A 12,125-nucleotide genomic window follows, 5' to 3' on the forward strand; every position below is an offset into this window, starting at 1 on the left:
GATTTACTCTTACCTCTTGAAGATCGAGAGGAGAGGCGATCTAACTCGGAGATGGGAGAGATCCGCTCCTTTGGTTTCCAAGCTCCAAAACTTGCTCTTTTTGCTCAAATATCTTCAAACCAAGATAAAACTTGTTAAAACTTAAAGGATTTGACGAAAATCATCAAAAACAACCATGGAAGAGTATGGACTCACCGTTGGCCTAAAATGGGGAGAAAACTCGCCCGTTTCAGCCATGGAGCCCTTATATAGAGGCTGGCCAGACCACCCTTCGGCAGCCTAAAGTGCCTCTAAAACTCATGCAAGTTCGGCGGCCGAACATGAGGTTCAGCGGCCGAACCTGAATCACTTTTGGAAGCCTAACTTGCCCCCCTAAACTATCCCACGTTCGGCGGCCGAACTTGAGGTTCGGCGGCCGAACCTGGAAATGCCTCCTTGGTCTTTTTCATTCAAAAATCAATTTCTTTCTTGCTTAAAACCATAAAATACATTAAAAAATTTTGAAAAATCATGGTTTTTGCCCTTCTAGAGGTTTTCGACATCCGAGATTCCACCGGACGGTAGGAATTCTGATACTGGAGTCTAGCCGGGTATTAGAGGAGTGCCGACAGCTAAAAGATGAGATCGAGAGTTAATAAGGGACGTCACACTTTGAAAGTTCGCTAGAAATAGTAGAAAAGAGAGGAGGCCTGAACGTGAGGTAACAACTCCTAAAACCACCACTAACAGTAAATATGTAAGGGTTATACATGTAATTGCAGGAGGAACTAGCGATGGCAAGGGAAAAAATAATCATGTTGCAAAAGATGTCCTGTCAGTGGAGCAGGAACTATGGGCCAAGCAGGAAGTAAGGTTCGAACTTGTAGACAAGGCAATAGGCTTTTTTCAAAATGACTAGCTAGTTATCAACATCCCTTTGAACAGGTATGACATGAGGCGAGTCTTGGTAGATACAAGAAGTTCCATTAGTCTTCTCACCTTAGATGTCATTAATAAGTTAGGCTTAGATAAAAATAATCTTGTTAAAGTCTTTTATTCGTTAGTGGAATTAGAAGACAAAACTGTGGCAGTACTAGGTACCATCAACCTCCTCCTTGTGCTAAGTGATGAAAAGCACAAGCAGGAGCCATATGCGGAGTTTGTAGTGGTAGATATTCTGCTTGCATACAATGTGATATTAGGTGGCCTAGTCCTAAACTATCATGGTATCGTTATTAACATGGGTACTATGTGTCTTAAGCTACCAGTTCCAGGAGGATTGGCAGTCATTCGAGGTAACCAGAAGTCAACCCAAGAATGCTATAGGAACTTCACAAAAAGCCTCGAGAAATTGACAATGCCCATCGATTTGCTGGAGAAGCTTGATTCTCACATAAAACCAGAACTGACACCCTGAAATCTCAGGAAACCCTAAAGAAATGCAGTTCAACCTGGATCAAGCCGAGTTTTCATGTGAATAGGCTACAATCAAAATAATGATTTAGAAAAATAATATATCCAAAAGGTTCAATAATAGAGCCAGGTCTCGTGTCTTTAATGTAGGAGACTTAGACTTTAAAAGAATAGATATAATAGGCGGTAGTGTCGAGTCTGGTAAGTTGGGCGAAAACTAAAAAGGACCATTTAGAGTCTCAAAGCGTATTTGTCCAGGGTCTTATAAGCTGGCCAGATTAGATGGTCGAGTCATTCCCCACTCCTGGAATATTTGTAATCTGAGAAAATTTTATCAATAATAGTTAACGAGATATTTTTTCATGTGTTGTGTTATTCAGAGACAAAGAATGATGGAGTTGCCTTCTTCAAAAAAGAATAAAGAGCATTCATTAAAAGTCACAGGGTGAGTATCCGCCAGGCTCCTAAATTAGATATTAGTCTTGCTAACTAAGGCATTTTATATCAAGACCACAAGGCTGGTGTCCGCTAAGCCCATAATCTGAGTGTTAGTCCCGCTAAATAAGGCATTTTATGCCACAACAACAAAGCGGGTATCCGCTAGACCCATAATTTGGGTGTTAGTCTCACTAAAGGCATTTTATGTCACGACCACAAGGCAGGTATCCGTCAGGCTCATAATTTAGGGTGTTAGTCCCACTAAAGGCATTTTATGCTACAAGACAAGTATCTGTCAGGCCCATAATCCGGGTGTTAGTCCTACTAAATAAGATATTTTATACCAAGCTAGGAAGCGGGTATCCTCTAGGCTATGCAACCGGGTGTTAGTCCTATTTCACAAAAAGTCTAAGGCATTTCATGCTCAGATCATAAGGTGGGCCACTGTCACTAGGCCACATGTCCGGGTGTTAGTCCAATTTCATAAAAAGTCTAAGGCATTTCATGCTCAGGCCACAAGGTGGGCCACCGTCGCCAGGCCACATGTCTGCGTAATAGTCCCATTTTATAATTTCTCTAAGGTATTTCATGCTCAGGCCACAAGGCCAGTTTTCGCTAGACCACATGTTCAGATATTGATTCCGTTTTTCAAATTTTTTAAGTTATTTATTTTATGGCCACTAGTTAATCTAGTGACCAGGCGTTATATCCGGTTAGCAAGCCTGTTATAGTCATTTTTTAGCAAAGGTAATGATTACCAAGTTTTTTTGACTGGGTATTAATCCCTTAGTAATTTTTATTATCTAAGTCTTAGTTGGCTATGGTCAAACGAGGGTTATGGTTGAGTACTGAGCATATAAACATTTAGCAAAAACAATGACAAAGAGTATATAAGGAAAGATTTCTCATTAAAAATAAAAATGAAAATTACAAGACAGGAGGATTGTTTTTAGTTTTCTCCCTCTGAACTTCTAGTATAGGTTCATCTATTGCTATTAGAGTAGAAGCCGGGTCAAGAGGATTGTCTTCGATTACCCCTCCCTCATCTTGCTCATCCTCATCCTTCTCATCCGGAAAGATGTCATTAATCCAGGAGAAGTTCTTTGCAGAAAACGCTTGGCGAGTTCCTTCTTGACAAAGTCTTGACTTTATACGAACATCTCCTTGCTACAGGCCACCATCTCCTGAAGCTTAGCTTCTAGTTTAGTCACTTTATCAGTGGTGGCTCAAGCTTTTTTTGCTTAAGACTACAGCTCCTGGACTTAGCATTTGAGAATAGCTGTCTGGTCCTCAGTAGTTTTAATCCGGTTTTCAGAGGCCAGCTTTGAAATATTAGCTTCGTCCAAGTCTGCTTGGAGTTTGTCAATGGACTCCAACATCTCCTTTATTATACCCTTCACTTTCTCAATCCGAGCTTTCAGCCACGAGCACTCCTCCTATAGGAGATTTTTGTCCATTTCTTGAACCCCAAACTCTCGTCTTAGATTTTTGTTGCGTTCCTTGGCCATGTAGGCATAAAGAACACTCTCCATTGCAGACTAGATAATATTGTCATAAAGATCGTCTGTCTCGATAACATTCAGTCAATGACGATCCTCAGGCCTTAGAGCGTTCTTAGCTATAAGGACTGACATGCGAGGCTCCTCGAGAAGGGAAGTAGTTTAGGACAGAGCCAAGGCCAGGTGCTGGATGCCCCGAGGCTAGGTGGCACCAACACTAGCTTCTTCCTATAAAGCATCGATTTGAGTAGGGGTAGCTAGAGGAGTATCCTTTCTAGAAGATACAGGCTAAATGGGAGTCAATTCTTCAGTCGCAGGAGGGGGAGGAGGAGGAGGAAGCATGATGATCTCCTCGGCACGATGAGCACGCTTAGGTGGAGGTGTGATTGCTCCAACAACAGCCTTGCCTTTTCGGGCAGCCTCGGCGAATTTATTTTTTGATCCGGCCATATTTGCATAGAATAAAAATGAGTAAGTAAGATAGTTTAAAATACATAAAGAGTTGAAAAGAGAAATACCCTGCTTGCTAGTAAAGGAGGTGTTTTCCCCAAGGCTGGGAAGGCTGGATAGGTGAGGACCTTGAGCCTGGCTCGCCCGAAGATGGCTCTACCAAGTTAACATGGCGTTCTTCATCACCTCGGTGATGCCTATTTTCTAGGATGTGGCCATTGTCTAAAGGAAGTCCAAAGCCTCTTCCTCCCTCCTCCATGGTTGGACTCCATCCTTTCTCAGCTCCACATATATATTCTAGCTCGCTTGAAGGGGACTGAAACCCTTGGATGCCCGATGGTGGAGAATGAAAAATTTATTCTTTCAGCATTTCAAAAATGAGGGGATCCGATCGAAGATTGTCTGATGTTTTCTCCCACTGAAGAACTAGAACTCCTCATTCTTTCGTGTACCCAGCTGGTACAGTTGGGAGAAAAGTTTAATGCTTGGCTCTATATTATTGTTAAAACAAATGAATCGGAAAGCCACCAGAATCCTCCAGCTATTAGAATACAGCTAGGTGACTAACAGCTTATGAAATCAGAGGACCTCGGTGAAAAATGGCTCCATGAAAAATCGAAGACCCACCTTCAGCTTCTCTTCATAGACCATGATAGTATCCTCCACAAGGATCTAGTCATCCACGTGAACACTCGGAGATGGAGCAAAGACACGGAAGGTTTCTCGAGAGATGTGGTATTGATCGTATAAATGGTCTACGTCCTTTTCAGTTAGTACAAAAGAGATGTCATCAATCAGGATGCTTTCATTCTCATGAACCGCGCTTAGTGGAACGATAGGAGTCAAAGCACGAATGGGGCCGTTGAAGGAGGAGCTTGAGGTAAAACTTTCATCGGAAGAAGAGAAAAAAGAAGAGAAAGTATTCTTATTCATTTTAAAACGTGAACGAAACATGAATTACCTTGAAGCAAGGAAGTGTGAACAAAAAAAGATGAATGATCGAGTCTTTTCTAAAGCAAAGATGTTAGTTGTGAGCAAACATGATATTTAGAGGAGAATAAGGATTCTTATATGGCAGTTTTGACGGCAGATTTTGAATGTGGCTCAAAGGTAATCATCATTTATGGGCGAGCATGGAAAACCAATCTAAACAAGCCAAGTGCTCCAAATCGTGAAGACAATTGTCAAGTTCGAATATGAAGAATCAAATATCAGTGGGGAACTTCTGATATAACACAATAATCACTCAAAGTAGGCCATGAGCTGACACTCTCAGATAGAGCAACGTAGTAAATGTCTAATTAGATGATACTTGGTCCCACTGGTGGAAAAGAATACCCGGACACTATGGGTCTTAGCTCTTCGTCAAAACTCGATCCATCAACTATAAGGCGAGACTCTATGGAAAGTTACTGTTAGAGAACACAATCCAATAAATCCCCATTATACTTATAATTGTGGGATGATATATCCACTAACCGGTGCTAGTATGATTTTCAGAAAATGTGATAACTAACGCTACATTCTTTTACAATATAGAAGTTGATGAATACAGAAATTAAGATATACTTTTCTGACACAACTACTCTTGAGTTCAAACCATCTCACTGCACTCACCCTTTTTCAGCTTACTGACTTGAGCGTCGGAGTGGCTATCATATTCATCCATCATCTCGCTTTTTTTTTTTCTTTTTTTACAGATTGACGAACTTGCAGTATAGTCTTGTTTTAGTAACATCAATATTAATATTATTTTTTATATTAAAATTTAATTTCTTTTTAACATTATAAATATAAAAATGTATAATTTTTATATTTATAATTAAAATTTGAATCGATAATAAATTATAAAATTGAAATAGAAAAAATAATAAAATTATTTAGAACCGAACAAAAACTAAAAGATGAACCCAACTTTAATTTTAAGTTTGTATCCTAAAAGTAAAGAACCAAAAATTTAATTCTAATTCTTAAAAGGCTGGACATTAATTCGAACTATGCATAAATGTAGACTTATGTAGTTTTTTATCTGCAAAAATGGTTGACTGAGACAATTATTACTCTCAAAGCTTAGAGTCCATGGTCAAAAGTTGTCGCTTTGATTTAATCCCATCTATAAGAAATGACCCACCACCGAATTTGAGATGAATTTTAAAGTGCCGATTTGAGAGAATTTGATAGAAAAATTAATCAAATCGAATTTGAGAGAAAATTAAATTTTAAATCAAACCAGATTTATGAGACAAATTAATCACAATCATAAAATTAATAATAACTAATATTAATATATAAAAAAATATAACAATATTAAAAATTATAAGAATGATTAAAAAATTATTTTTATTAATAATATTCATTATTTTTATTAATAATAATTTTTTTTAGTAATAATCCCAATTTTATTTATAATTTTAGTTTTTTTAGTAATAATATCAACTAAAGATGAATTTAGTAATTGTTAAATAAAATACTCATACATATAAATTTACATTGTCATTAATTCTATGTTGTAAATATTTAATTTGATAATTATTATATTTATTCTGTAAATAAAATAAAATAAAAAATTTTATATTCAATGTACTGAACCGAGTTTCAAGACGAGTTGGGAACTAGCCGTTCACAAGAAAGGATTGAAGAAGCATTGGGAAATGCAGAAAGCAAGAGACAACTTTTTAACTTGCCACTTTGTTTTATTGCAAATTCTGCCTCGCCTTGGGAAATGCACAAAGCGAGGCAAGCAATTTCATGTGATTATCACGCAAAAGGATTGGAGCTTAAAAATATGTTTGACAAAATTTGAAGTAGGAAGAAAAATAAGAGGGGAAATATTATTTATTATTATATCATAAAAAACGTCGCTTTATCTGTAATTTCTTATTTCTCTCCTCTTTAGTTCTCTCAACTATTTCTTTCTTTTCTTTACAATCATCCTCCATTAGTATGCAATCATCCTTTATCGCTGCCATCAACCATGCTTCAGTCAATCTCTACCATGCCATCATCCAGACTTCAGTCATCCTTTAGTACCTTGCGATTTGGATTTTTGTGAGTTGCAAATTTATTATTGGAAACTCAAACAACAAATCCATCTTTTCATAAACTCTATTGATACTGTATATCCATATGAATTTTATGAATCTAGATGTAATCAATTTGAATTTTATGAATTTATCATTAAATAATTTGCTCCTCACAATCATTTTTTATTTATTGTTGAATCTAAATTCGGTGAAAATATTTATTTATTGACTATATAATTTTAAAATTTTATAATTTACAGATAAAATAGATATTTTTATTAAAAATAACTGTAATTTTTTTAAAAAGTGGACGAAAAGAATGATGGTTAAATGAATTAAAAATTTAAAAATTTAAGTATTTTATTTTAAAAATAAAGAGATTAATTTATTAATTATGTTAAAATGAAGGAAGTAAAATAATTTTAAAAAAAATTATAGTTTTGATAATTAAAAATAAATAATGAAAAGTTTATTTAAACTTGATTATTTTAATTTTTAGATCTATTTTATAATAATATAATTAATTTTATATATTCTGAAAAACAATTATTTTATAATATATTTTTTTGCTGTAAAGAGTTATTATTTTTTATTTAGAGAAGAAAATGTGGAAAACATCTTAAAAAACTGCTCTTCTTTAATATTTCTCGTTTTCTCGGTAACAAATATATCCTGATTTTTTTTTTAAGAATATATCCTGATGTTGACCAGACAGTGCAACAGTAAAAATTTTAGATATTCATCCAAAAGGCTATTCTGCATGTCCTGCAAGAGGGCAGGATGATGGTTCATCTGGTAATCAAATAGTGGATCCAGCATTATTGAACTGAGCCTTTCCCAGAAAAAAAGGTTTTCCCATAAAAAAAAAAAGGGTTTTCCCAGAATATTCGAGAGAGATTTTTCAATATTTCCCAGTGTCATATGGTGAAAGCCTCTTTAAACGCTTTGAATCTAGTCATCCAATAAACATTATCTTAGACGCAGTTTCGATGGAAAACCCAGTGCTACATCCTTATTATCTTCTCTTCTTGCTGTTTTTTCTTAGTTTTGTTCATCACTCAAGCCAGCAGCTACAGCCCTCCCAATCTGATTCCTTTGTGCTAATCCAGCAGCTGCTTAACTACCCTTTACTTGTTAGCAACAGCAGCTCTAATACCAACAAAGATTTCTGCAATATCGAACCAACTCCATCTCTAACTCTGGTTTGCTATGAAGATAACATAACCCAGCTTCACATTGTCGGAAACAATGGGTTCCCTCCTCTGCCTCAAAATTTCTCCACTGACGCTTTCTTTGCTTCTCTTGTTAATTTATCAAGCTTAAAGGTCCTGTCTCTGGTGTCTCTCGGCTTATGGGGGCCGCTGCCGGCAACTATTGGTCACTTATCTTCACTGGAAATACTTAATGTAAGTTCAAACCACTTCAGTGGAGCCATACCAGAGCAGCTTTCTTCTCTGATGAGCCTCCAAACACTTGTGTTAGATCATAACAGCTTTACTGGTCAAGTTCCAGGTTGGTTGAGTTCACTTTCTCTTTTGGCTGTGTTGAGCTTGAAGAACAATTCATTTAGTGGTTCTCTGCCAAATTCTATGACTAGCATGGAAAATCTTCGAATTTTATCGGTTTCAAAGAATAATTTGTCAGGAGAAGTGCCTGATTTTCATAGCTTGACAAACCTTCAAGTTGTGGATTTACAGGACAATTATTTTGGACCTCATTTTCCAAATCTGAACAACAGGTTACTGACTATAATCCTCAGAAACAATAGCTTCCAATTTGGCATCCCTTCTGAGTTGGTCTCCTACTATCAACTTCAAAGGCTTGACATTTCCATGAATGGATTTGTAGGACCTTTCGTTCCATTATTATTGTCCCTCCCTTCTATAAATTACATCAATATTTCACTGAACAAATTCACAGGAATGCTCTTTGAAAATATCTCCTGCAATTCGGATCTTTCAACTGTAGATTTATCCTCAAATCTTTTGAGTGGAGACTTGCCTACCTGTCTTAAATCTAGCTCCAAGTCCAGGGTGGTTATGTATGCTAGTAATTGTTTGTCCTACGGAGAGCAAAAGCAACATCCCTCTAATTTCTGCCACAATGAAGCACTAGCTGTGCAGCCTCATGATGAGGAGAAGCACAGGATGCCTTATGGTAAATCAGTTCTTGCATCGAGCATTATAGGAGGGACTATTGGAGGAATTACAATTGTGGGTCTGGTTTTCTTGGTTGTCGGAAGAGGACATAGTCTTAGGCATATTGTGAAAAAACCTAAAGCAAAGCTAATTCTGGAGAATGTGTCAACTGTAAACACATTAAAGCTGATTTCAGATGCAAGTAAGTTCCAGATTTCTTCGTTCCAGAGGCTTAGAAGTACTTGCAGTCATTTTCAGATCTCTCTGCAATTTTAATATTCTCCATTTTCAGGATACATATCACAAACAATGAAACTGGGAGCTAGCCTTCCTGCTTACCGTGCCTTTGCTTTGGAGGAACTTAAGGAGGCAACAAATAATTTTGATGACTCAAATTTACTGGGTAATGGTTCACATCGTAAGGTATGAGTTCCCAATGTAAAGTTGGATAAACTACTATCTATTCCCTATTTCAAAATCATTCAATTCAAACATTTTTGTATTTTATAAAATTCAACTCTTTAGTCGTTCTGTTAAAAAACCATTAGCCATCTTGAATATTTATATTGTTTAGTCCTTGTAATTTTAGTTATACATATTATTTAGTTCTTATAATTTTAAATATTCATATTATTTAATCTAACTAATAGATTATTTGATAGAAGGACTAAATAGTTTGATTTTACAAAATATAAGGAGGTTTTAATTGCGCAATTTCAAAATAGAGATGAACTAATAAATTTTCTAACAATCTATAAACTTGATATAATTCTCCCGATACAGTTTTGTGTATGAATTATGTATTAGCCCATATGAAGTTTACCTGTCACATTTTCTTTTCTATCATTTCTGAATAACTGATTTTCTTACTGTGATGCCAGATTTACAGGGGAAAGCTTCGGGATGGAAATTTTGTAGCTATTAGAAGCTTGATAGTGAAGAAAAAGCACTGCCAACAGACCATTACTCATCACATTGAGTTGATCTCGAAACTCAGGCATAGCAATTTGGTCAGTGCTCTTGGACACTGCTTTGATTGCTGTTCAGATGATTCAAGCATCAACAGAATCTTTCTGATTTTCGAGTTTGTTCCAAATGGGACACTAAGAGGCTACACCTCTGGTAAAGTGATTTTCTTCTTTAGAACCTGTGTTGTTAGGATCCCAGGTTCCTAAGGGACAACCTCAATGAGAGAATTGTAAGCGTCTAGTCTAGGCACCCTCCTCCTGTAAGAAAATAGAAAATAGAAAAATATAATAATTTCTTTTGTGTTTCATAATAATTCTTAGATCATTATGTGGCAGGGCTTTCAGGGAAAAAGATGACTTGGAAACAAAGAATAGGAGCTGCTATTGGAGTAACAAAGGGTATTCAGTTCCTGCATACAGGGGTTGTCCCTGGTGTATACTCTAACAATCTGAAGATAACAGATGTTCTATTGGATTATGATCTTAATGCAAAAATCAGTAGTTATAACCTGCCACTATTAGCAGATAGTAAAGGAATGGTAAGATCATGAAAAAAAAAAGGAACCTGTAGTCTCAGTCTGAATTTTCTTTCCACAGCCTAATAATTTGAGCTTCTTTTTTCTTAGTCCTTTAAGGTGGGTGCTATACTTTCATCTCCAGGACCAAAACAAAGCATTTCAACAAGGTGCGATAGATTAATTGGTTCATGCATTGTCCATTTCTTTGTGGCTCTGAGTAGGATATGAACATAAACTTCAAAAGCCTAGAGCTGGTCTGTGCAGTTTAAATATATGTGGGTGCTTATCATTTGAGGTCTTAATTGAGAAATTGAAGCTTCAACAGCTCCACTGAATGCAGGGAAAATGATGATGGTGATAAAGATGTGTATGACTTGGGAGTAATCTTAGCTGAAATCATTGTTGGGAGACCACTCATGTCCCTGGATGAAGTAGCTGTAACAAAAGATTTAGTAAGTGTTCTTTCTTCTCCGTTTTTAACTATGCATTAGGCTTTCGTTTCTCAAAATTCTCTTTCAAGCAAAGAAAAAAAGTCCCCAACAGCATACTACGGATCTAAGGCTATAAATTTGCTTTTGGTTCTTACCCAGCTCCAAGTAAGCATAGGAGTTGATGAAAAAGCTCGAAGGAGCATTGTAGATCCAGCAGTTGGCAAGGAATGTTCAGACGAATCATTAAAGATAATGATGGAGTTATGTGTTAGATGTCTGGTAGACAAGCAATCTGATAGGCCATCGGTTGAGGATGTTCAGTGGAAGTTACATTTTGCAGCTCAAGTTCAGGAAACTTGGAAGGGAGATCACTCCCACAACACTCAAGATTCAGACATCTCATGTTCCCAAGTTTAACAATCTAGTTCATAATAAGTTTCATGAATTTGATGTTGATATATTCATATCTCTTCTACTTGCTAATTAAAGTTTTATGGTCACTCGAAGCAGAAAGTGTTGTTTAGGAATGAAAACGTCGAAATGGAGAGAGAATATTAAAAAAAAAGTTATAGGTTGTGAAAAGGGGAGGCATTTTGATGATTTTGTTGAGAAATTGAAACAAGTTTGTGGAGTTAAGGTTAGGGGATTATAGAGTGTTTTGGAATTGTTTATAAGTCGAGAATGTTAAAAATACAGGAGAAATTGCCTGATTTTTCGTTTGAATTAAAAAAATTACATCATTAAGATACTAAACAAGTATTAAGAATCAAATGTAAATAGCAAAGGAGGTATGGGCTAGGGTTATGGTTTCTCTGAAAATTTTGAAATTATCTAGATATATTTTAGATAGATTTTCCATAACCTTAAATAAATAAAAGAATAAATTATTATTAGTTCTCTTAATTTAAAAAATTCATTAATTTATATTTATTCGCAAAATGTTTTTTTTAAAAGATTTAATAACATTTTTTTGAATATTTTTATTATTTAATCTATTTAACTTTATTTATACTTATTATTTAGTATCTATAATTTTAAATATTAAATATTCATCTTATTTAGTTCTTTTGAAAGTTAATTAACGTTTTTTTTTTTTTATAAATGGACTAAAAAATTTAAGTTTATAAAATATAAAAGCATTTTAATAGAATGATACTCATATTGTAAACTTTTTATCATAAAAATCATTTGGTCTAGTAAAATAGAGGCATACAACCTCCAAAGACATCTATCACTTCCACAAGATACAATTAGTCTCTTAGTATTAG

General features: G+C 35.6%; 1 protein-coding gene across 4 annotated transcripts; it reads left to right on the forward strand.

Annotated features, from left to right (window-relative positions):
* Window positions 1-7,560: 7,560 nt before the first annotated feature.
* On the forward strand, window positions 7,561-11,363 carry LOC110624439 (probable inactive leucine-rich repeat receptor-like protein kinase At3g03770). Of its 4 annotated transcripts, none has more exons than XR_006352230.1 (7): window positions 7,561-9,142; window positions 9,233-9,363; window positions 9,822-10,062; window positions 10,245-10,447; window positions 10,569-10,593; window positions 10,752-10,878; window positions 11,017-11,363. XR_006352230.1 is itself a non-coding variant. In XM_021769580.2 (7 exons), exons 1-7 carry the CDS (start codon window positions 7,792-7,794, stop codon window positions 11,272-11,274), a joined length of 2,370 nt encoding a protein of 789 aa, XP_021625272.1. In that variant the 5' UTR covers window positions 7,562-7,791; the 3' UTR covers window positions 11,275-11,363. The 4 variants fall into 4 exon arrangements, 2 of the variants coding, with proteins under 2 accessions (XP_021625272.1, XP_021625273.1); XR_006352231.1 differs by having other exon boundaries at window positions 10,767-10,878; XM_021769580.2 differs by having other exon boundaries at window positions 7,562-9,142; window positions 10,535-10,593.
* The last annotated feature ends 762 nt before the right edge of the window (window positions 11,364-12,125 follow it).

Source organism: Manihot esculenta, chromosome 10 (assembly GCF_001659605.2).
Source record: "Manihot esculenta cultivar AM560-2 chromosome 10, M.esculenta_v8, whole genome shotgun sequence".
NCBI classification, from domain to species: Eukaryota; Viridiplantae; Streptophyta; class Magnoliopsida; order Malpighiales; family Euphorbiaceae; genus Manihot; species Manihot esculenta.

Bases quoted from the DNA above. Each gene is read 5' to 3' on its own strand.
- LOC110624439 (XM_021769580.2), top strand. From the start codon at position 7,792: ATGGAAAACCCAGTGCTACATCCTTATTATCTTCTCTTCTTGCTGTTT. The intron at 9,143-9,232 runs GTAAGTTCCAGA...CTCCATTTTCAG, and splicing joins AAAGCTGATTTCAGATGCAA to GATACATATCACAAACAATG. The intron at 10,594-10,751 runs GTGCGATAGATT...AAGCTTCAACAG, and splicing joins AAACAAAGCATTTCAACAAG to CTCCACTGAATGCAGGGAAA.